At 44.6% G+C, this 24,623-nt stretch overlaps 1 protein-coding gene across 1 annotated transcript; it reads right to left on the bottom strand.

Moving 5' to 3' along the window:
* Nucleotides 1-5,024: 5,024 nt before the first annotated feature.
* LOC139397341 (collagen alpha-6(VI) chain-like) lies at nt 5,025-24,396 on the bottom strand. The gene is made up of 38 exons (XM_071144096.1): nt 24,291-24,396; nt 23,373-23,981; nt 22,702-23,289; nt 21,871-22,434; nt 21,132-21,749; nt 20,452-21,012; nt 19,748-20,305; nt 19,065-19,640; nt 18,365-18,949; nt 17,803-18,152; nt 17,601-17,679; nt 17,334-17,479; nt 16,595-16,687; nt 16,369-16,422; nt 16,122-16,193; nt 15,611-15,637; nt 15,306-15,404; nt 14,424-14,486; nt 14,067-14,132; nt 13,789-13,842; nt 13,642-13,677; nt 13,431-13,493; nt 13,236-13,298; nt 13,051-13,113; nt 12,337-12,399; nt 12,155-12,205; nt 11,723-11,758; nt 11,530-11,592; nt 10,027-10,089; nt 9,811-9,846; nt 9,672-9,708; nt 9,508-9,519; nt 8,698-9,191; nt 8,489-8,588; nt 7,311-7,976; nt 6,892-7,149; nt 6,381-6,428; nt 5,025-5,543 (listed from the first exon to the last, which is right to left on the bottom strand). The coding sequence occupies exons 1-38, from the start codon at nt 24,364-24,366 to the stop codon at nt 5,353-5,355; spliced, it is 8,181 nt and encodes a 2,726-aa protein (XP_071000197.1). The 5' UTR covers nt 24,367-24,396; the 3' UTR covers nt 5,025-5,352.
* Between the last annotated feature and the right edge of the window lie 227 nt (nt 24,397-24,623).

Here is a 24,623-nt window from a genome sequence, read left to right as displayed (position 1 = left end):
TACTGGTACAGAGTCAATGTGGAGGCTATATACAGGGGGTACTGGTACAGAGTCAATGTGGAGGCTATATACAGGGGGTACCGGTACAGAGTCAATGTGGAGGCTATATACAGGGGGTACTGGTACAGAGTCAATGTGGAGGCTATATACAGGGGGTACTGGTACAGAGTCAATGTGGAGGCTATATACAGGGGGTACCGGTACAGAGTCAATGTGGAGGCTATGTACAGGTACAGAGTCAATGTGCGGGGCCACAGGTTAGTGGAGGTAATTGAGGTAATATGTACATGTAGGTAGAGGTAAAGTGATAATAAATAGAGGGTAGCAGCAGTGTAAAAATAGGGGGGTCAATGCAAATAGTCTGGGTAGCCATTTGATTAGCTGTTCAGGAGTCTTATGGCTTGGGGGTAGAAGCTGGTTTAAATATTTTTTTTAATTCCTCAGTCTATACACAATGCCCTATAATAACAAAGTGAAAACAGGTTTTTAGAAATGTTTGCAAATGTATTAAAAATAGGATACCTTATTTACATAAGTATTTAGACCCTTTGCTATGTGACTCAAAATTGAGCTCGGGTGCATCCTGTTTCCATTGATCATCCTTGAGATGTTTCTACAACTTCATTGGAGTCCACCTGTGGTAAATTCAATTGTTTGGACATGATTTGGAACGGCGCGCACACACGTCCCACAGATGACAGCGCATGTCAAAGCATAAACTAAGCAATGAGGTTGACGGAATTGTCTGCAGACCTCCGAGTCAGAATTGTATCGAGGCATAGATCTGAGGAAGGGTACCAAAACATTTCTGCAGCATTGAAGGTCCCCAAGAACACAGTGGCCTCCATCATTCTTAAATGGAAGAAGTTTGGAACCACCAAGACTCTTCCTAGAGCTGGCCGTTCAGCCAAATTGAGCAATCTGGGGAGAAGGGCCTTGGTTGGGGAGGTGACCACGAACCCGATGGTCACTCTGAAGGAGCTCTAGAGTTACTCTGTGGGGATAAGAGAACGTTCCAGAAGGACAACCATCTCTGCAGCACTCCACCAATCAGGACTTTATGGTAGAGTGGCCAGACGGAAGCCACTCTTCAGTAAAAGGCACATAAAAGCCTGCCTAGAATTTGCCAAAAGTCACTTAAAGGACTCTGACCATGCGAAACAAGATTCTCTGGTCTGATGAAATCAAGATGTGACGCTTGGCATTCAGGCCAAAGAGTTCAATCTGGAGGAAACCAGGCACCCTTCATCACCTGCGGTGAAGTGTAGTGGCAGCATCATGCTGTGGGGCTGTTTTTCAAATCAAACAGACACCTACTAGTCAGGCTTATTGAGGTAGTATGTACATGTAGGTATTGTTAAAGTTACTATGCATATATGATGAACAGAGTAGCAGAAGCGTAAAAAGAGGGGTTGGCGGGTGGTGGGACACAATGCAGATAGCCCGGTTAGCCAATGTGCGGGAGCACTGGTTGGTTGGGCCAATTAGGTAGTATGTACATGAATGTATAGTTAAAGTGACTGCATATAAGATAAACAGAGAGTAGCAGCAGCGTAAAAGAGGGGCTGGGGGGAGGCACACAATGCAAATAGTCCGGGTAACGACAGGGACTTCTGCGGCAGGGACTGGGAAACTAGTTAGGATCGAGGGAAACAGAGAGCTCCTTGATGATGACCTCGGACTGGGGTGAAGGTTCACCTTCCAACAGGACAATGACCCCAAGCACACAGCCAAGACAACACAGGAGTGGCTTCGGGACAAGTCTCTGAATGTCCCTGAGTGGCCCAGCCAGAGCCCGGACTTGAACCCGATCGAACATCTCTGGACAGACCTGAAAATAGCTGTGCAGCGACACTCCCCATCCAACCTGATAGAGCTTGAGAGGATCTGTAGAGAACAATGGGAGAAACTCCCCAAATACAGGTGTGCCAAGCTTGTAGCGTCATACCCAAGAAGACTAAGCTGTAATCACTGCCAAAGGTGCTTCAACAAAGTACCGAGTAAAAGGTCTGAATACTTAGGTTTTTGTTCAGTTTTAAAAAATATATATACATTTGCAAAAAATTCTAAACCTGTTTTTTACTTTGTCATTATGGGGTATTGTGTGTAGATGGATGGAACAAAAATAAATGTAATCCATTTTAGAATTAGGCTGTGACATAACAAAATTGGGAAAAGGGAAGGGGTCTGAACGTTAGCCTCTGCGGTATTTAGTCATCTAGCTAACGTTACTTCTGCTCGACGTCTGGGTTTGGCCGGGGTAGGCCGTCATTATAAATAAGAATTTGTTCTTAAAGGACTTGCCTAGTTAAATAAAATAAATGCCTTGCACACTCTTGCCTACATCTGCCAGATCTACGGTGTAATCATTAGTTACAAACAAGAGTTTCTATTGGACAAATTCAGTAATGTTCATTCCTGTTCAGTTTGCTTCTGTTTTAAGAAATTATTCTCAACAGAATCGACATGAGCACCTTCAAACAGTTCACTTTCATAGCAGCCACATAGAAACAGCATTATCACTTTTCTCGTTGTATAATTCCTTCTCGCATCTACACGTTCTCCTCCTCTCACCTTTTTCCTTTGCTTGTGGACTGGTCACACAACAGCTGTCTGTGACCAGACGAAAACCTTTCCAAGCCAAACCTTCATACCATAACCGACAACCGCTACACACAGCCTACATCGTTATCACCATATTAGCTAACGTCATAGTAAACATGACTACTAGAACTAACGTGTTATTAAACCCACTACAATCATGCAGTGCAATTCAGCAGTTAAACTGGCAGGCCCCAGTGGCATTAGATTAATAAAACCAAAAGCTGACCTTGAAAGAGTTCCATTGTTGGATAGCCAGCTAGCTAACATAGCTCCCTTCTTTGTTTGTTTGAGCCGGCTGTTTGAGTAGGCTAAACTAGCTAGCCTCATTCGCTAGCTAACAAAATGAAAATACAACAAAATATAGCTAGCTTACACTCTCTCTTGCTTCTCCTTCATTTTTGAAGACATTCATTTGTTCAAATCTGTCAAACTACTGTCTTAATCTCTACTTGAGTTAACTGCTCACCTCCATTTTATGCACTGCTATGCTAGCTAGCTGTAGGCTATGCTTTCAGTTCTAAATTCTTTCTCTGATCCTTAGATTGGGTGAACAACTTGTCAGTTCATGCTGCTAGCGCTCTGATGGGTTGGAGGACGTCTTCCGGAAGTTGTCATAATTACTGTGCAAGAACCATGAGCCTCCTAGGTGTTGTATTGAAGCTAGCTGTCCTCTGGCTACACCATGGTACTACCCCAGAGTGCTGTTCAGGCTACTGTAGCCCTTCATTCACGTCATTTTTTTCATAGAAAAAAGTGCATTAAATAAGGAATTGCATTCCTTTTAAGCACACTTCAGGTCGGAATCGGGCCCTAACGGAATGACTGCAATTGAATTGGCTACAATGGAAATTCATAGTAGTCACAAACCAACTGTGGGTCACCTGCCAACTGTCCTCCCTTCCACTGGCATACTATTATGTTAAGCTCATAACTGTTTTTTTTCTGTCATGTAGTTATCATTATCATGCAGTAGATACTGCAGTATCATTTTGATGCCACAATGTAATAATGACTTACTCCACATTTTACTGTTATATCGACTGTCCTCTCAGGTTCCTGGACCTGAAGGATGACGGCTGCGTGTTGGACGTCCACCATTTTAATTCTGGAGCCCAGTCTGTGCTGGCCTACGCCACGGTGAACGGCTCACTGGTGGGCTGGGACCTGCGCTCCATCTCCAACGCCTGGACCCTCCGCCACGACCTCCGCCTGGGCCTCATCACCTCTTTCACCGTGGACATGCACCAGTGCTGGCTCTGCCTGGGTGCGTGGGTGTTGGTGTGAGCATGTGGGTCATGTGTGGTGCATGTTGTGTGTATGAAAATACTTATTTTCCACCATAATTTGCAAAGAAAATCATTAAAAAGTCCTACAATGTGATTTTCTGCATTTTTTTTCTCATTTTGTCTGTCATAGTTGAAGTGTACCTATGATGAAAATTACTCTCATCTTTTTAAGTGGGAGAACTTGCACAATTGGTGGCTGACTAAATACTTTTTTGCCCCACTGTATATATTTAGTATTTTTTTTTACAGGTGTAAGCAAATGCATACACCTGAAAGAAGACTAATCAGCCTGTAAAATCAATATAAATAAATAATAAACTCCCATTTTTTTTTGTGAACAGCAGCACGGTTTTAAAAAGTAGCTCATCTTGAGATAGGCTATCGCCACGACGACGCGTGCATCGGCCATCACCGTGAGTAGCCCATGGCTTCATCATCATTAGGTGAGTCAGTGTTCCACTGAAAATTGTATTTAGTAACTTACTGTATGTATACATACGCATGTATTTCCTTCTAATATTGGACATATTTGTGTCTCTTCATTGGCCTGGGCTATTGTTATGATTTCTTAATCCGGCCCAGTATCCATTCAGAATCAATATCAGTAGAATAAGGTCATAAAACATCAAAAATACACTGACCGCTAAGGAATTTGTGGAGTTTTATTTTCAACATGTAGCACCAAATCAAATCAAATGTATTTGTCACATACACATGGTTAGCAGATGTTAATGAGAGTGTAGCGAAATGCTTGTGCTTCTAGTTCTGACAATGCAGTAATAACCAACGAGTAATCTAAACTAACAATTCCAAAACTACTACCTTATACACACACACACACACAAGTGTAAAGAGATAAAGAATATGTAGATAAAGATATATGAATGAGTGATGGTACAGAACGGCATAGGCAAGATGGAGTAGATGGTATTGAGTACAGTATATACATATGAGATGTAGGGTATGTAAACAAAATGGTCAAGTTAGAGGAAACAGACACACAGTGCAACACATCCTATTTACAAACACTGAGCGGATGACATACAGCCTGAATTTACATGTACGGTTAACATCCAAGTGAACAGTGCATTGCCTGGTGCTGGACTTGGTTTGGTAGCTGTTGATCTGTGATGATGGGAAATAGCCACAAGAGACAACAGGTTATTTCATTGCTTTTAAGTCATTCTCACAAAAGCATCAGTGCCCTTATGCATGTTTGTGTGCATGACTGCATGAGAGTCAGATCCGTTACTTAGGTCTGCTTGAACAGACTTGAATAAAAGAGAGAAATATTCATACTTCTGTTTCAGTAATTTCCATTTTTACCCAAAAGAAGAACAACTAAATGCTAAAGATAAGGGCCAGAGTTATTTACACAGACAGTGTTGTTTTTGATGTTCACACCTTGAATGAGACATTTGTTTGGCTGGTTTCTGGCGTGATCTTCTTCAATTCACTCTAATCAGGGTTTTACATGTGTGGAGTTCCTCCTCAGACAGAGGCCTTCACAAGCCTCCTGCGTCTCGAAACGGTTAGCGTTGCCGCCACAGCCGCCATACCAGAAACGGGAGCACTCACTCTGTGTCGTGTCAAAGTACCACTTCAGAGTGTAGTTCTCACAACCTCCCTTGTCCTGTTTGAAGAAACATGCATCTGGGGAAGAGGGAGAGGAAACGGGGCAAAGGGGAGAAATGGGAGATAGAAAAAAGGGGATAGGATTCAGGAGATAACAAAAGAAAGGTGGAGAGGAAAGAGAGAGAGGAGAGGAAAGAGAGAGAGGAGAGAGGAAACAGAGAGGAGAGGGGAAAGAGAGAGGAGAGGGGAAAGAGAGAGGAGAGGGGAAAGAGAGAGGAGAGGAAAGAGAGAGAGGAGAGAGGAAACAGAGAGGAGAGGGGAAAGAGAGAGGAGAGGGGAAAGAGAGAGGAGAGGGGAAAGAGAGAGGAGAGGGGAAAGAGAGAGGAGAGGGGAAAGAGAGAGGAGAGAGGAAAGAGAGAGGAGAGGGGAAAGAGAGGAGAGGGGAAAGAGAGAGGACAGTGGAAAGAGAGAGGACAGTGGAAAGAGAGAGGAGAGGGGAAAGAGAGAGGAGAGGGGAAACAGAGAGGAGAGGGGAAAGAGAGAGGAGAGGGGAAAGAGAGAGGAGAGGGGAAAGAGAGAGGAGAGGGGAAAGAGAGAGGAGAGAGGAAAGAGAGAGGAGAGGGGAAAGAGAGAGGAGAGGGGAAAGAGAGATGACAGTGGAAAGAGAGAGGAGAGGGGAAAGAGAGAGGAGAGGGGAAAGAGAGAGGAGAGGGGAAAGAGAGAGGAGAGGGGAAAGAGAGAGGGGAGAGGAAAGAGAGAGGGGAGAGGAAAGAGAGAGGGGAGAGGAAAGAGAGAGGGGAGAGGACAAAGCCAAAGGTTGAGACTCATGCCTTTTACACTATTGTACAGACCCGAGCCTGCTGTCTTTTCACATGTATTATTGCATACAAAATTAGAGAGAGATGTGGTCCTTACCCTGGTTAAGAACTGTACTTTCCTCTGTCCTCAGGAGGGTTGTGTGATCTGTGAACACATAACATTAGAAGAAAATCTCTGGCGTAGTGCTGTGAATTATGATCTCGCAGCTGACATGACAACACGACAACATGAAACATGACAACTGACAAAAATGGCATCACAACTTTTGTCATTTCAATCCTGTAATTGCCATACTGTTTAAACAAGGTATATTACAGTCACTAATGTTAGGGGTTCAGCTCATTAGAATTCTCTCAACTGAAAGCCTCCTGATTTGAGAATGCAAAAGGCAAGCATGCACAGAGCGTGGCCATAGTCCCCGCAGTTAGTGTCACTGTCCACATCCAACTTACAGTGGGCTAAAAGCAGAACAAGCAGGTTTGTAAACGGGGAGGAAGACATGCAGTATGAGGTTGCAAACTGAGACTACTCATGCAGTGGGATACGAGGGAACGTGAGGGAGAGAGGGAAATAGAAGTTCTGTTATAAATGATGGGTTACTGATTACCATTAGAGTTTGGCTGTGGCCGGGGGGGTGAAGTGGCTCCATCTCCCCTGGAGAAGGCATGTATAGTGTCAACCTGATCAAGAGCAATCTGAGTCAGAAATACACCAGTGTGCTCCAGGAACTCCTCCTCATCAGTGTACTCCTCTTCCTCTTTCCACACATCCCACTCTGCCTGTCCTTGTCCCTGTCCGTGTTCCTGTCCCAGCATCAGCTCACACTTGAGTTTGAGATGGGCAGGAGGGTAGCTGTTCCTTCCCTCTGAAATAGTGAGGGAGAAGTGAGAGAGTTAGGACACACAGTAGCACTGCCTTGGCAGTAAATAAATACAAATGCAAATGTTAAAATGTATGATTTGTTCTGGCATAATTATCTCTCCCTCAAGAGACAACCAGATGAAGAAGCATGCTAGTGTTCCTTACTACTGAGGACCCTGAGGAAAGCTCTGAAGAAGCGCTGTGCGTAGCCTCTCTCCCACTCCTTCACATGCCACAGATGGAGCAGGTGCTGCTCTGACGGCGTGCTCGCCAACTCCTCCACCTGGGTGCTGTTGTAATGGTCGCCCACCGCGATCACAAACAGGGAAACGCCCTGACACTTGGCCTTCTGGGAAATGTAGGCCAGCTTGGCCTGGTCCCAGTGGGCTGTCTCGGCCCCCACCACAGCCAGCACCACTCTACTCTTCCTGGGCCTGGTGGCCTTGAGGAACACCTTGCTCAGAGCGTACTCCAGGGTCTGCCCCAGAGACGACACTCCTCCCTGCTGCTGCATGCTCCTCAGGTGTGTCTGTAGACCAATGTGGTTGTGGTACTTCTGCAGGTCAAACTCTACCTTGACGGACTGGGAAGTCTGGGGGAGCAGAGAACTACTGGTCTGGAGAAGGGCCACTCTGGCCCGACCGTCAGCCACGCTGGGTTTGGGGCTCCAGGCTACCTGCTTCACCACTGAGCCCAGAAGCTCCTGGACGCCAGCGTACTGATCGGCCCGGATCTCCCTTGAACCGTCCACAACCAGGGTCAGGTCCATATCCACCACCAGGGGCCGCTGAGCGTCAGTAAAATCACACCCCTGGGCTGGTTTACAGTGGTCTGATGGACACAAAGAGTGTAGCAGTAGTACAGTAGTAGTGCAGTAGCATCAGTAGTAGTAGTACAGTAGTAGTACAGTAGCACAGTAGCCTCAGCAATAGTTGTACAGTAGTAGTGTAGTAGCATCAGTAGTAGTAGTATAGTAGTAGTGCAGTAGTACCAGTAGTAGTAGTACAGTAGTAGTACAGTAGCAGTAGTACAGTAGCATCAGTAATAGTGTATTAGTAGTAGTAGTAGTAGTGTAGTACAGTAACATCAGTAGTAGTAGTAGTAGTAATATAGTAGTAGTAGTAGTACAGTAGCATCATTAGTAGTGTAGTAGTGTAGTACAGTAGCATCATTAGTAGTGTAGTAGTATTAGTAGTACAGTAGCTTCAGTAATAGTGTAGTAGTAGTAGAAAATTATTTATGCCCAAGGGGAATATTGGTTCTACAGCAGAATTAACCATAAAAACGAAGACATACATTGATACCAAATAAGACTATATTTTATTTTGTCTCTGTGTGCTTACCGTAGCAGATGACGCAATTTTTGATTCTTGTCAGCACAGCATTTTGGTCCTGTGACCTATCCACCAGTCGAACAAGGATGAAGCTGCCCGTGTCATCAGCCTGCGCCACAACAAAACAAAAACATACATGGGCTGCATTTCAATTCACCAGCCTTTCCGCTGCCCTGTTCACTATCCCATAACCAGAAAGCATCTGTTTGCAATTTTACCTCAAAAGCCCGTTGAACATCGGGGGAGTTCCTCATGGCGATGACAGCAGGAGCGATGTTCAGGGCCTTGAACTCCATGGCGGCCGTGACGATGGCAGCGCTGTCCACAGAGGGCCCGTTGGTGAAGAACACTGCCACCTTCCTCATCGTCAATGCTTTACGGGTTCGCTTGAAGACATGGCGCCCCACAAAGCGCATGGCCTCCCCAAGATGGCGCTGGTTGGACGTTCGTTCCAGTGCAATGTTTTGGATGGCCTCCAACAACTCCGGCTTGCGTTGGTAGTCCTGGAATCGGATCAGGTACTTGGTGTTGGCACTATAGGATACCACGGCAACACGTGCACCCGTCGGACAGTTGCTCTCGGCGATGGCAACGTCATCCAATATGGAGAGGAGAGCGGAGCGCATCCTCTCAAATGTGGCAGGCTCCACATCCTTTGACATATCCAGAGCAAATACCAGCTCTGTGGGGTAGGCTGGGCACGCTGCCTGGCCTGGGGGATAGAGTGAGAGAGGGACAGAGAGAGAGAATGGGAGAGGAAGGGAGAGAGGGACAGAGAGAGAGAAGGATAGAGGAAGGGAGAGAGGTACAGAGAGAGGGAGAGAGGTACAGAGAGAGGGAGAGAGAGGGAGAGAGGTACAGAGAGAGAGAGAAGGGGAGAGGGAGAGAGGGGGTGAGGGGGGCAATGGTATTTTTAAATGACACCCATTCATAACATCACTTTGCCAAGAGTTCTGGTTTGATTACACCAGAATCTTCAGTCAAGTACATACATTTATTTGGACGATGAAGGGTTAATGGAGACATACCTTGAGAGCATGCTGTTTGGGGGAGAAAAATATCATAGTTTAGAGACAAAATTAGGAATGAATTCATCTTTGCTTATGAAAACATGACCTTACCAGCAATAAAGCAATTGACACAGCAGATCTTTTCTTACAAAAAATATAGAGTAGGAATACCAAGAGCTTACCACAGTTATCACGGATATAGGTGGTCAGCTGGCATTCCTAGGGAGACAAATAAAATAACATGTTAAATAGCTCTCAAGATTCTCTACATAAAATGTTTTAGGGTTAAATTGGAACAAAAATCAGACAGAATACACATACAGACATGGCTCTCTCTCCTGGTCTGCCTCTAGAGCCCTAGATAGAAATAGAGAATTAGTCAGAAATCCACATGGAAACAGTGAATATCTTACCAATACAACCAAAACTACAACTACTATTATTTTCACTTGAAACAAATAACAATAATAAAACAACCAATACATGAGATTTGTACAGTTCCTTTAAAAGTTCCAAAAACGCAAATGAAATACTAACAGTATGTCCCGGTGGTCCAATGGATCCGGGATCTCCTGACTCACCCGATCTGCCCGAGTTCCCCTGGTTCAATCACATCGTAACATATGGCCATTTTAACAGAAGATTTTATACATGTCAACACATATTAGTACCTGTGGCACAAGCGAATATCACAAGGTTTGAAGTACAACACCTGAGAATATAAGCAGTGGTGTTAGACACTCTTTGACTCAAGCATAGAGACTATACAGTTCTGGAGGGTGACACTTTAGTCCCACGAAGATAGTTTGTAGATGTTCAATAACTGTCAACAACATATCAACTAACTATCCACTAACCCTAGCCCTTACCCTTATTCTAAAACTAACCCTAACCCTTATTCTAAAACTAACCCTAGCCCTTATTCTAAAACTAACCCTAGCCCTAACCCTTATTCTAAAACTAACCCTAGCCCTTACCCTTATTCTAAAACTAACCCTAACCCTTATTCTAAAACTAACCCTTACCCTTATTCTAAAACTAACCCTTACCCTAACCCTTATTCTAAAACTAACCCTAACCCTAACCCTTATTCTAAAACTAACCCTAACCCTTATTCTAAAACTAACCCTTACCCTTATTCTAAAACTAACCCTTACCCTTATTCTAAAACTAACCCTTACCCTTATTCTAAAACTAACCCTTATTCTAAAACTAACCCTTACCCTTATTCTAAAACTAACCCTTACCCTTATTCTAAAACTAACCCTAACCCTTATTCTAAAACTAACCCTAAATCAAAACCTAACCCTATCCCTAACTGTAACCTTAACAAGCAGTTGCTTATCAACAGATAGTTTGTTAAATAGTATGACCGTCTGTAGAGCATCTACACTGAGTGTACAAAACATTAAGGACAGCTTGCTACTAGTTGCACCCCCTTTCTCCCTCTGAACAGCCTCCATTCGTTGGGGCATGGACACTACAAGGTCTCCAAAGCGTTCCACAGGGATGCTGGCCCATACTGACTCCAATGCTTCCCTCAGTTGTGTCAAGTAGGCTGGATGTCCTTTGGGAAGTGAACCATTCTTGATACACCCAGAAAACTGTTGAGCTTGAAAAACCCAGCAGCATTGCAGTTCTTGACACAAACCGGTGCGCCTAGCACATACTACCATACCCTGTCCAAAGGCAATTACATATTTTGTCTTGCCCATTCACCCTCTGAATGGCACACATGCACAATCCATGTCTCAAGGCTTAAAAATCCTTCTTCAACCTGTCTCCTCCCCTTCATTTTCACTGATTTAAGTGGATTTAACAAGTGACATCAATATGGGATCATAGCTTTCACCTGGATTCACCTGGTCAGTCTATGTCACGGAAAAAGCAAGCGTCAATGTTTTGTACACTGGGATTATCCAAATAAAGTGTGACCGTTCTGGGCACTAAAAATGTAGCGGTATTGACTTAACAATTACAGCAATGCATGTGCAACAGGACACTCTGGGGTCTTCTAACGATAGTGTGTGTGAGTCTCACCCCTCTGCCTCGGTTTCCTTTGGGGCCTGGACCTCCTTTGACTCCAAAATCACCACTTTCACCCTGAAGATGACAAACAGGAAAAGGGGATTGTTTACTTTTCGTGAGATTCAGAATGCAATGTGCCATGATTGGATTCCAGCCTTGTTCTCTTATCCATTCTGAAAGGGGAGATTTTATATCAATAACTGACCTGTAATCCAGGGTAACCATGGAAACCAGGCTCTCCCTTTAAAGTAATCACAAAACACAAGGAATCATTTATTAGTGTCCATCAAACATGTCTGGAATACAAATCTACTGTATATTAAAATCCTTTCATTTGAATGAAAAGATAATAGGCAGAATCTAGCACACAACCAGATCTGATTAGTGAAGGTGCTGGAGGAATAAAACGACACTAGAGAAGAAGGAAAAAGTCTCTGAACACTTCCAGTCAGATGCACATTTATTTCATTTAGCTGAGCTTTCGGTCAGTCAACCATCATTTAGATGAAAAGAGACATTTTATTTTATAATCTACTAAGTACATGAACAATATTTTCCAAAGTAGAAAACCTCATCAACTACTAGGATGTCTATGGACAGCAGCTGTTGATCTGAGTACTGAGTAAGTGTACCTTACCTTCATTCCCTGGGGTCCGGGAGGCCCATGGCCGTCACTGCCATCAAGACCCTGTATTAAAGAAAACACACCATCACGTCCCATTCTTACATGACCTTACAAACACATACAGTCTTGCAGTGTGTGTACAGCATGTGTGTGTGCATGCAGGTAAAGTGTGTAATGACAAGGCAACACCTTACCGGCATCCCTCTTGGCCCAAGTGTTCCAAGGGCTCCGTTGACTCCGAGGTCCCCAGGTTGGCCCTGTGAGGAAACCACACAGTATTGGGTTGGAAGAAGGGCTATAAAACATTATTTTACAGGCATTTTTTATGTATACTTTCTATGTGTCTATATGTAATATGTTTCAGTTGCTCTGCAGGCCTGGTAACAAATTGTCCTACCAAGATGGCCAATGTTTTGTATTGTAATGTATTACATAACTGTAGGTCAAAGGTAATGGAATATTTAGAAGATACAGAGTTTGAGGGTTTGAGAGGACGAGCGTACTACAAGTCCTAATGGTCAATAGGGAATTATAAATAGGAGTTGGGTTTCAGTTCAACATCTGTTTAGGATCTGTCGAATGTCATTCCTGAACTCAGAGTGACGTGTGCTACGTTCTGTACATGGAGTCTGGGGCAGGATACTATTTATTTGGCCATTGGCCAAGTTGTACTGCAAGGACTTCTGATTGGTCAACCCTAAACTAGGATGGGGGTTATTAAATGGCATCTTGTTCCTTTGTTCAGTGGGGAAAAGCTGAGGACAGGGGAGACTGAACATCTGAACATCTACCTCCCAGCATAACATCTTGATTTATCCTTCTCAAATAAACCTATTTTTCTCCCCCTGATTTGCTTTGTAGTTTGTGTTATTGAAGAATAACATAAATTGCTAACAAAGGCAATGCACCTTCTGTCCATTCATCCCTCGTCTTCCTGTTGAACCTTTGCCACCCATAGTTCCAGGTGTGCCCTGAGGGAAAAGCCATTCATACGCCATCATTACATGTCAACATCACATAACAGTAGGATTTATGTATCAGGCATCCTCAATGTGGTGAGATGGGATGGAAGTAGAAAGGTAAGAAAAGTGACCTGAGGTCCAGGTAAACCCTGCAGGCCCCTGGGTCCAGGCTGGCCCAAGTCTCCTCTTATACCCTGTGCACACAGGAGAGAAACATGTTCAGCAACAGTAGGTATTGGGGGGACTGTTCCAAATGCAACAGAAGTGCATCAGTAGTAGCATTACTGTGGAGTTGTGGATGAGGGGAATGGGTATATATTACTTACCTGTGGTCCAGAAGGGCCAGGAATTCCTTGTAGGCCTACAACTCCTGGATCCCCTGGTGTTCCCTAGACACACACACGCAGGCAAACATACACACAAAACACACATACACACACAAAGAACACAGTAATGGGTACATACAGTAAATATAGATAGTAATCCTAGGGACTGTTATTCATGAAGTAGCTTTGTTGATAATGCTGCCTACTGTACATTTGGACCAGGGAGACCTCTTCTTCCTTGAGGACCCTACAAAGCAGGACACAGGACATAATCATCACTTGACAATTGACCAAAAAGGTGAGACAACATCAGTATAACAGGACAAGGACAGCTTAGCAGAAATGAAACTTCGCTCACTGGGTTTCCAACGATTCCACTTTCTGCTCGACTGCCCTCTTCTCCTGGGTCTCCCTGTCGGTGTGGAAAGGGAGACAAGAGATAAAAGGTGTTTTTGAGGGAGAGAGAGGATGAGAATAACAGCAGTGTTGTCACCCTCCAGGACGGTAAGGGAATCCTGCTTTACTCACTAGAAAGAGCCAGTCAAAATGATCTGGTGCTTGCAAATGAACTTGGTGAATAAGCGATTCTGATTCTTAGATCAGTACATTGACAGTGGCCAACTACAAGCTACATACCGGTAGTCCTGGGTTTCCCCTTCCTCCTTTGGGACCCGCGACAATGCTGTCCACTCCAGAGTCTCCCTAAAAGACCAGAAACTAACTTTTAGTAGCAGTTAGAAAATAAGATATAGAAACACAGCATTTGTTAAAGTCTAAACCACAACTGTCAAACACATTCCAAACTCGTTCCGAGTCTCTGTGGGTTTTTGTTCCTCCCATGTACCTGATTGATGAATTAAGGTCACTAATTAGTGAGGAACTGCCCTCCTCTGGTTATCTAGATCTTAATTGAAAGGAAAACCTAAAACTGGTCCTTGAACCATCGTAAATCATTTGCACTGTTAAATGGCGTCCATAGTTTATGTGACTTACAGGGTCACCTCTAAGTCCACGCTGCCCCTTCACTCCTGGCTCTCCTATGAGGCCGCTGTTGCCCTGCAAGAGAACCCACCATCAATAGGTTAGACATTAGAGAAGAGAATCGAGTAAGAGTAGGATATTGGGGACATAGGAGAAGTATATTGGTGACAGGAGAATGACATTAGTGACATAGGAGTACTATACTGGTGACATATGAGAACAATATTAGTGATATAGGAGAAGTAAACTGGTGACATAGGAGTAGTATACTGGTGACATGGAAGTAGCATACTGGTGACATGGAAGTAGCATATTGGTGACATGGAAGTAGCATATTGGTGACATGGGAGTAGCATATTGGTGACATGGGAGTAGCATATTGGTGACATAGGAGTAGTATATTGGTGACATAGGAGAACGATATTAATGACATAGGAGTAGTACATTGGTGACATGGAAGTAGCATATTGGTGACATAGGAGTAGTATATTGGTGACATAGGAGAACGACATTAATGACATAGGTGTAGTATACTGGTGACATGGAAGTAGCATATTGGTGACATAGGAGTAGTATATTGGTGACATAGGAGTAGTATATTGGTGACATAGGAGAACGATATTAATGACATAGGAGTACTATACTGGTGACATGGAAGTAGTATATTGGTGACATAGGAGTACTATACTGGTGACAAGGAAGTAGTATATTGGTGACAGGAGTAGGATATTGGTGACAGGAGTAGGATATTGGTGACAGGAGTAGGATATTGGTGACATAGGAGTAGCGTATTAATGACATAGCAGTAGTATATTAATGACATAGAAGTAGTATATCAGTGACCTAGGAGTAGTATATTGGCGAAATATATGTAGAATATGAGAAAGTGTTTACTGGTCTTCCTGGGTTTCCTCTCTCTCCTGCAGCTCCAGCTGTTCCAATCAGACCCTGTTCACCGTCAACCCCATCAAGGCCATGGTCTCCATCATTACCCTGCCATGGTAATGTGCACACTGATTCACAACACACTCAACAACAGCAGACGTTTACATCCACACAATGAAAAAAAGAAAGCACCATGGTAAACCTGCTTTTCCATCGGTTAAGACAAAATACCTAGTATACTGCACATAGAAAGGTTTCTACTGTACACTACATTTAGCTGTGTGAACGTGGTATCAACAGCTTCATTCACTTACCCTGTCCCCTCTGTAGGCTCTTGAGCCCTGTAAAAAAACAGAGATCAGATTAGATGGGATTATTTTAGACTGGTAACTCCAGCGCATCATGGTTCAGAGATCAAATGGGATTATTTTAGACTGGTAACTCCAGCGCATCATGGTTCAGAGATCAGATGGGATTATTTTAGACCGGTAACTCCAGCGCATCATGGTTAAGAGATCAGATGGGATTATTTTAGACTGGTAACTCCAGCGCATCATGATTCAGAGGTCAGATTAGATGGGATTATTTTGGACAGGTAACTGCCACAGGGTCATGATTCAGAGGTCAGATTAGATGGGATTATTTTGGACAGGTAACTGCCCCAGGGTCATGGTTCAGAGGTCAGATTAGATGGGATTCTTTTGGACAGGTCATGGTAAAAGGTGATCTAAAAGCAGATGTCGGGAAGACATCTAATGGGAAACATTCCAGACCAGACGGTCTATAAACATAGATTTTTGGTTAGTCAGTAGTCCATCTGCTCACCTTGAGGCCTCTCCTCCCGGAACAGCCCTGTAGTCCCTGTGGGCCAGTGGGACCTGGTGGACCTCTCTCGCCCTGTGGCAAATCAGAGAGCGAGGACAAGGGTAATTGGTTTTAAGGTCAAAGGTCACAGGTTATTAAACTGACTTGTAGACCTTGCCCACCATCCACGATTCATATGTTTTGATTTGTCAGATGTCTGAATACCACACTGAGAATTATTCTTCCCTCCCTGAAAACACACACTTACAATTCCCCCCTCCTCGCCAGGGAAGCCAGGGTGTCCTTTCAGTCCTGGCTGACTCTGTAAGGAGAGAAATGAAAAACAAATGAGGAAACTGAAACTGGCAAAGGGAGGACTGATGAAGTACATAGACCCACATCTTCTTTACAGTATTTTAACAGTGTTAAATTACTGTGTCACGTCACATCTTAAACACTGTATAATTTTATAAAGAAGGCTCAGAGGGCCTCACCTTTGTCCCTGGGCGTCCTCTGTTGCCACGGATACCCTCATGTCCGGTGCACTTACACATCACATTGCAGCACTCCCTCTCAGCCACTGTGTCCTGGAGAGAGAAAGGGAGAGGGGGAAGAAAGAGGGGGAGAAGGAGAGAGTGGGATAGAAAGAGAGAGAATGAGACCATGTGTTATTAAATCCAATATGTCATATGTTGACATACCCTCATAATTGGAGACACCTTTGGAGGCACTCATCTCAAAAGCCAATCTAAAAACAACCAATCACGTCACTGCTCTGTTTTTCTTGTCTCCAGTGGCTCCTGTTGCTAAGTATATTTCTAGCAAGTGACGACTCTATTTCATGGTGTACTATATCCCATTTCCCATGACCCCAGAGTTCTAGTTTTGATGCTTCCAACCTGACATGCCGAAACAGGAACACAATTCCTTTCTGTCATTTCTGACATCCTGACATTCTTCAACAATGTCACGTAATCCGCTTTTTTAAACAGAAACATTTGTCATTGTACTGTATGACCCAAAATACTCAGACATATCAGAAATACTTCTCTATCCCTACAGCTGGGAATATGACTGGAAATGGAATTACTGTAGATAGAGACATAAAGGACTTACATGTCAGCCCAAAGAGTCTTAGCCAGTCTAAGTGACATACAGTATTACTACAACACAGGGAGATACAACTAAAATGGTTGTTCTGATTCTGTTGTCACAAAATGATGAACCACTTACTATTTGTGTCAACAGGGTGTTTCCCAAATTGTGCATGCCAATGTTGAGCGGCTGCTTGTAGCCAAATCCTCGCCCAAACTCCACCATCTGAAGAAGGTTGGCATTTTGGACCCCTTCTAGGGCGACTGTAAGCAGGGCGTTGATACCTTTTCCGGAAATGTGACATGGAAGACAGAGATAAAAGTATAACCGATTTTAATGTTCATTTTTGTCTCATGAATGTTCTTAAATGTGTCCGTTTCGGTGGGTTTCCCCTGGTTCTTTAACCTTTAGTGCGGAGAAGTTCCGACTCTTGCTCCAGTTTCACCACGTCATCATCGAGTCCGTCTGAGAAGATCACCAGCACCTAAAGGACAAAGTAGTTGTGACATTGTTATTACAATGTGATATAACCAACAAAATATGTTATTAAATTAACATTTTTGGAGTCTGGGATCAACCACACAGGAGACATAATGTTTGGGCCCACCTTCACGCCAGCGTTAGATTTCTGGAATTTATCACTGAAGGAGCGCAGGAGGAAGGAGTTGAAGTATGTTGTCTGGGAGGTCTGCAGGGCCATAACCTTCTCCACAATTTTCTCGTCGTACTTCTCAAAGTTGTAGTCGTAGAGAACCTTTCCGTCCTGCTCCACCACGCGGAAGCCAATGTTAGTCTCAATGGAACCATCTCCCGCCACGCAGCACAGGCCCTTCAGGTTGGACACATAGCGGATGATTTGTGGCAGGAAGGCCTGTAGCTGGGCTTGGCCATCGAAGAGCCCCTGGGCGGTGGCCCTGCGTGTAATATCGAACCCCATGGCGATGTCTATGGTGCAGCCTATTGGACACAGACACACTCCTTATTACTTATCATCCAAATGAACCCCTTTAACAAGTTCAAAAGCTTTATGTGTTAGGTTTACTCAAGGATAATATGAGAGACAATGTAAAATAGCCTGTTTTTCAAACATTAACAAGCATTCTTTGACGAGGGTTTTACATTGAGTCAGGAGAGACAGAGGAAATAAAACGTGCATACGGTTTACTCACCCGCCTGAGTATCTGGTACCTTGGAGGAGCATATAGTATCCACCACCTTCTTCTTGATCTTGTCCAGGCTGGCAAAGTCCTGCACAGAGAAGACCCTTTCCGGGTTGAGAGTGATTTGCCCAAGCTCAACAGGTTTGTGGTCTTTCCCGATACCGATGGCAAACACCTCAATGTTCATGGCCTTGAGCTTCTCTGCTGCATCAACAACATCATCATCTGAACGTCCGTCAGTGATCACAACCAGGTTCTGAGAGACCTTGGCATTGATACGGCTCCCTCTAGCTGGTTGGAAGTACTCTGTACGGACGTAGTTCAAGGCCTTTCCGATGTACGTTGTGTACCTAATCTGCATCATATTGTTTATCTGGTTGTTCACCTCTGCTTCTGTGTAATACTCATTCAAGAAGAACTCCTTTTTAGGATCACTGCTGAACTGGGCAACTCCCACCCGGAAGGACTGCTCTGCAATGTTGAAGCTGGAAACAAGGTCTGTGGCAAACTTCTTCATGATAGTGAAGTCGGTGGTGCTGATGCTCCCTGAGCTGTCAATCAACAGGACCAGATCCCCCTGCGTTTTTTCACAGACTAAGAGGAGAAGAGAAGACGTCAGATCATGTTGAACCATCTAATTTCAAAATGATTATGCTACAAGGCTTTGTACTTTCAGCTTAGATGTTTTTACAGTTGGATTCTGTCTTACCTGGTTTGCTGGTTTGGCAGAATTCAAAGGAAATATTTTTGTGCAGTGTGTCTAGTTTATGGAAGTCATCCACAAAGAAAACCTTATTTGTGTCCCCTGCCATGAGCTCAAGCTCTTGCTTATTTGCTCCAACCACTCCGATGCTATAGACTATGATCCCATTGTCCCGTAGCTCCTTGGCTGGCCCAGCTAGGCTATAGGGGTCAGTAGCCTCACCATCTGTGATCACCATCAACCACTGGGGAACATTTAGGGCCTTTCGCCCGCCGTACTGTGCACCAAAATAACCCAAGGAATACTTGAGTGCCTTTCCAGTGTAGGTGTCTCCACTGGGCTCTCTAAGCTTTGTGATGGCACTATTGACGTCTCGCTTAGATTTGTATTCGTTGAGTGTGAATTTAGACTCGGGGTTGTCTGAAAAGACAATCAGACCATAGCGTGTCTGCTTCTCCCCAACAGAGGTTTCATTGACCACGGACATCATGAAGTTTTTCATTATGTCAAAATTATCTGAGCTGATGCTGGTGGAGCCGTCCACCAAGAAAATGATGTCTGCGATCTCCGTCCTCACACACTCTGGTGGAAGAGAAGAAGAGATAGAGGAAAATGTCAATGTCAAAATCTAAGAAATGTGAACTCATTGTTGCTTTTAAGTAATGTTTCATGAAACAAGTGACACTCACCTCTCTCCGGATCACAGATTGCCAATGCCAGTTGGCTATCCAAAGCCTTGAGTGCATCAAAGTCCCTCTCGGAGTAGACCCTCTCCTGCGCGCCACTGATCTCCAGTAACTGTGTATTGTTGGCATTGACCACCCCAATAGCGTAGATGATCACACCCTTGTCTTGAAGTTTCTTGGCAGGAGACATGACCTCATCCTGCGCCTCACCATCGGTTACGACAATCAGGAACTGCTTCACGTTAGTACGCCCTCCTTTCGGTGGGTCAAAGAACTGTGAGGTGTAGGACAGGGCTCTGCCGGTGTGTGTGCCCCCGCCTATCTGTTGCATCGTTTGTAAATCCTGCAACATGCCTTCCTTATCGTTATGCTTGTTGAGAGGGAAGATCACCTGTTGGCTGGTGCTGAACTGTATGATGCCCACGTGCACTTTATCCAGGCCTATGTCAGATTTGTTGATGATGGATTGCATGAAGACCTTCATCTTCTGGAAGTCTGGGTTGTTAATGCTACCTGAGCTGTCAATCAAGAAGAGGACGTCCCCCTTCATGTCGTTGCAAACTATGAATAGAGAACAAATATTAATGTAGCTGTTGTTATAACTCAATGTGTGCTCATAATCAATCCCTGGCAAGAGACAAGGTGTTTCATATTTTTACTGAAAATAAATAAGATGTAACACTTAAAAACAATAGAGATGCCCTTACTATCAGGGGAGCAGATATCTGTGATGATGTCATTTTTTATTGGTTTCAGAGCGTCAAAGTTGTTGACAAAGAACTTCTTCTCTTGGCTGCCAGCAATCTCCAGCAGCTGTGTATCGTTAGCTAGATTCACCCCAATGGCATATATGGTGATGCCCTGCGCCCTCAGCTTTGCTGCTTGATCCTTCACGTTGTCTTCAGACTCTCCGTCTGTGATGACAATGAGGTACTCGCGAACTTTGTTACTTCGGGTGGCCTTAGCCCGATCAAAGTGCGGACCCATAGAGTTCAGCGCTAATCCGGTCTTTGTCCCGCCTCCAAGTTGGATGATACTATCCACTGCTTTCTCCACTGAAGGTTTGTCAGGGTAGGTTGTCAAATCAAACTCAAGAGCTGGTGTATCAGAGAACTTTACCACACCCACGCGGACATGATGCGGTCCGATGTGGAATGTGTTTATGAATTTGTTAATAAATGTCTTCATGTCAGCAAAGTCTGGATATTCAATACTCCCTGAGTGGTCGATCAGGAAGAACATGTCTGCTTCATCTGTCTGCAAACAGCCTAGAATCAAAAGAGAAACGAAAGCACTAGTGTCATCTCGGAGATCACATTATGTCTGTATCAACATTCCTCTACAAATTAAACAACAAGAAGCATTGTTACAGTCATTTTGATCTCACTTTGCTTGGCAGTGTATGTCCTTGCGTTGTCTTTGACTGCTTTTTTAAGGATGTTGTAGCACACACTCTTCTTCAGGCTCTTCTCCAGGGTCTTGAGCTTGGCAAAGCTGTCCACATGCAATACGTGCTTGTTAGGGGGATCTGAAGCGATCTGTCTCAGCTCGTTCTCGTCAGCATCCTTGATCCCCACTGCATAGACAGTGACACCAGCTCTGCGCAGTGCAGCGGCATGAGAAGTTACGTTGTCCTGGGACTTTCCGGTGATAACTATCGCCACCTGCTGCACCCCCTGTTCTTTCCGGCTGCCCCTCGCCTTGATAAACATCTTCTCCCTGGCATACTCCAGGGCCTCGCCAGTGTATGTAAGACCGCGACGGTAGGGCAGAATCTTGATGAACTGAAGGATATTTGTTTTTTCTTGGAAGGAGTTGAGGTAGACCTGGGCCGAGGCCTTGTTGCTATAGAGGACAATGCCCACCCTCACCCTTTTGCAGTCTATATCTAGGCCGTCTACTATCTTGTGGATGAATCCACGAACCAGCTGGAAGTTTGCAGTTCTATTGCTCGAAGACTCATCAACTATAAACACAATGTCAGCCAGTGAAGCTTCACTGCAATCTGCAATAGAGAGGAAATTGTTAGTCAACAGCAATCTGCTATCCTTTATGTATAATGAGCAACTATTTCACAAGAGATCAGATATTCACTTAATTCAGCAAAAATCCACAAATGCCCTTACCGTCAGTCACAGTGACCACCTCTTCAGTCTCAAAGACAGTCTTTAGCACAGAGGTGATGGATGTAGTCTGGTAAAAGAATGGCGAGGTGGCCATTAACTTTAGCTCTGGAAGTGTAGATTCACCCAACCCAATAGACACAATGGTTGTCCCTTCAGATTTGATAGTACGTGCCACCTTCATCACGTTATCCTTCGAATCCCCCCCTGTCACCGTGACTAGAAACTGCCGGTAGCCTTGTTCATTACGGCCACCAGACGCTGTGGTGAAGAAGTGTGCACGGGCGTATTCCAGGGCATCGCCCAGGTGACGAGACCTGTTGGGACGCAGCGGCAGCCTGAATTTCCTAAGAGCTGCCAAGTACTCTTCCTTGGTGTTGTGGGTGTTCAGTAAGAACTCCACCTTGGTGTCCTGGGCAAACTGGGCCAGACCCAGGCGCATCGTTTTAGTGCTCGGGTTGAGTTGGTTGACCAGTCGCATCAGAAGGGTTCTGACCAGCTGGAAGTCTGCCTGCATCATATTGCTGTCCACCAGGAAGAAGATATCAGAGAACTTTGGGATTAGAGCTGAAAAAAGAAAGAATAATTGTTATGACAACAGTATGAATGTATGTCATATTTTATTTTCATTTTTAGAAATGGTCCTTTGAATGTTGACATTAATGTTGGCACAAGCGGCCGTGACCAATGTCTGTCTCTCAAGGTTGCATACTTTTGCGTAGAATGGCATCCCATGGTACAACTAAGACAAGTCACTTGGATTACATACTTTGCAAGTTCAACATTCACAATTTGTTACAACATACAGTGTGTTTCCTCATAAAAGTCCCTTACCCATCCTCTGGTTCTCCATGGAGACACAGACAGTCTGCAGCAGACCCTGAGAAAGTGTTTGTAGGGCCTGGAAACTTTCTATGTTGACCAGGAAACGCTCATGGGGCCTGTTAGCGATATCCTTCAGCTCGTTGATGTTGGCTGCCCCAACTCCAATAGCAAACACAATGACCCCTTGCTGCCTTAGCGCCTTGGCTGGCAGCGTTACGTTGTCCGCAGACGCCCCGTCGGTGAGCACCACAGCAATCTGAGGCACCCTCTGATCAGCGCGGCTACCGTTTGCCTTGGTGAAAAACTCTTCCCGAAGGACAGTAATGGCTTTGCCGGTGGCTGTGCCTCCCCCGAGCTGTGGAAGCCTGTCCACTTGCTCCAGTAGGGCCTTTTGGTCCGTATGTTCCCCCAAATGGAATTGCTTCTGGATCTCATTACTGAACTGGGCTAGTCCTATGCGAACCTTGTCCGCTCCAATATCCAGCCCCTCGATGAAGCTGTGGAGAAACCTCCGAACCTCCTGGAAGTTTGTAGGGCTGATGCTGGTGGAGCCATCCACAAGGAACACAATGTCAGCCACTGTGGCGTTAAGGCACTCTGGAGATTAAGGAAAATAATAATGTAATTTATTTATAAAGAATATTTTTCAAATGGAAACAATAAATACACTGTTATAGTACCTTGTACCACTTTGGATATTGGTCTCTTTGCCTCATCTACGGTAGTACATAGCACCTGGATGAGGCTCTGGGAGATCCCCTGCAGCGCAGCAAAGTCTGACACGCTGTACACGTGCTGGTTGTGAGGTGTAGTGGCAATCTCCTTCAGCTGATCTTCGTCTGCTTCTTTGATCCCGATGGCGTACAGCGTGACGCCCTGCTTCTTCAGCTTAAGGGCATGCAGCCCCACATTGTCCATTGATTCACCATCAGTGATCACCACGCCGATCTGGGGCACGTTCTCATTCACCCGGCTCCCTGCGCGGTCAACAAAGAGCTCGTTCAGCAGGAAGTCCAGGCCCAGGCCCGTGTTGGTTTCACCACCCATATAACGCAGGTTTGTAATGTACTGCAGGATGTCCTGTTTGTCCTGGAAGGTGTTGAGGAGGAACTCAGTGCGCGGTGTGTTGCTGTACTGGACCAGACCGATGCGCACCTGGTCGGGGGCCACGTCAAAGCTGTTAACCAGCGTGTACAAGAACTGGCGAATCTGTTTGAAGTTCTCTGAGCCGATGCTCCATGAACCGTCCACCAGGAAGACGATGTCGGCCACGGCCTCTTCCTTGCAGACTGGGAGGGGAAGAAAACAATAGTCAGCCAATGGAATTCCGTACAAGTGTCTAAACCACAAGGTTTTCTGTGCATGGGATGAGCAATGAAAGCAATTAATCAATAAATCAATCTATTAATCAAATATTATTTTTATTGTGCTTTTATAAAAAACAATTTCTTATAACTGCTCAGCAGTCTAAAGCCCCAAAGAGTTGGTCATAATTTTGCATTTGTGTGGTATTTCTTCAATGTTTCTATATTTATGCCATTCTGGACTGTGGTCTGCATTCTGGAATGATTCAGATGTCAGGAGACAAACATGCTTACCTGTTTTTTGTGCTCCGTTAACCAGAAAACATGCTGCTATGGTAAAGATGGCCAGGAGGCCCTGTGTCCCCTCCATGTTGGAACGTTTCTCTAGTCTCTCTCCTTGAAAACAAACATGGACAGATCAACTGTTGGAACACAGAAAGTTGCTGTTTATCAGATCAAGTTGTGTTGACAACAGATTCAACTGAAATGTGGTTAGATCTAATTTAAACATAGCATCCTGTGACATCCTAGCCTTCCTTTATACATTTTTCTTACACGATAACAGATTATTTTGCGCTACTCATGCTCATGCTCAGGGTTGGGGAGTAGGATTACATGTACAGATAC

The sequence above is a fragment of the Oncorhynchus clarkii genome, unplaced genomic scaffold (assembly GCF_045791955.1).
Source record: "Oncorhynchus clarkii lewisi isolate Uvic-CL-2024 unplaced genomic scaffold, UVic_Ocla_1.0 unplaced_contig_10618_pilon_pilon, whole genome shotgun sequence".
Classification (NCBI taxonomy): Eukaryota; Metazoa; Chordata; class Actinopteri; order Salmoniformes; family Salmonidae; genus Oncorhynchus; species Oncorhynchus clarkii.
This window is presented reverse-complemented; position numbering and strand designations above follow the sequence as displayed.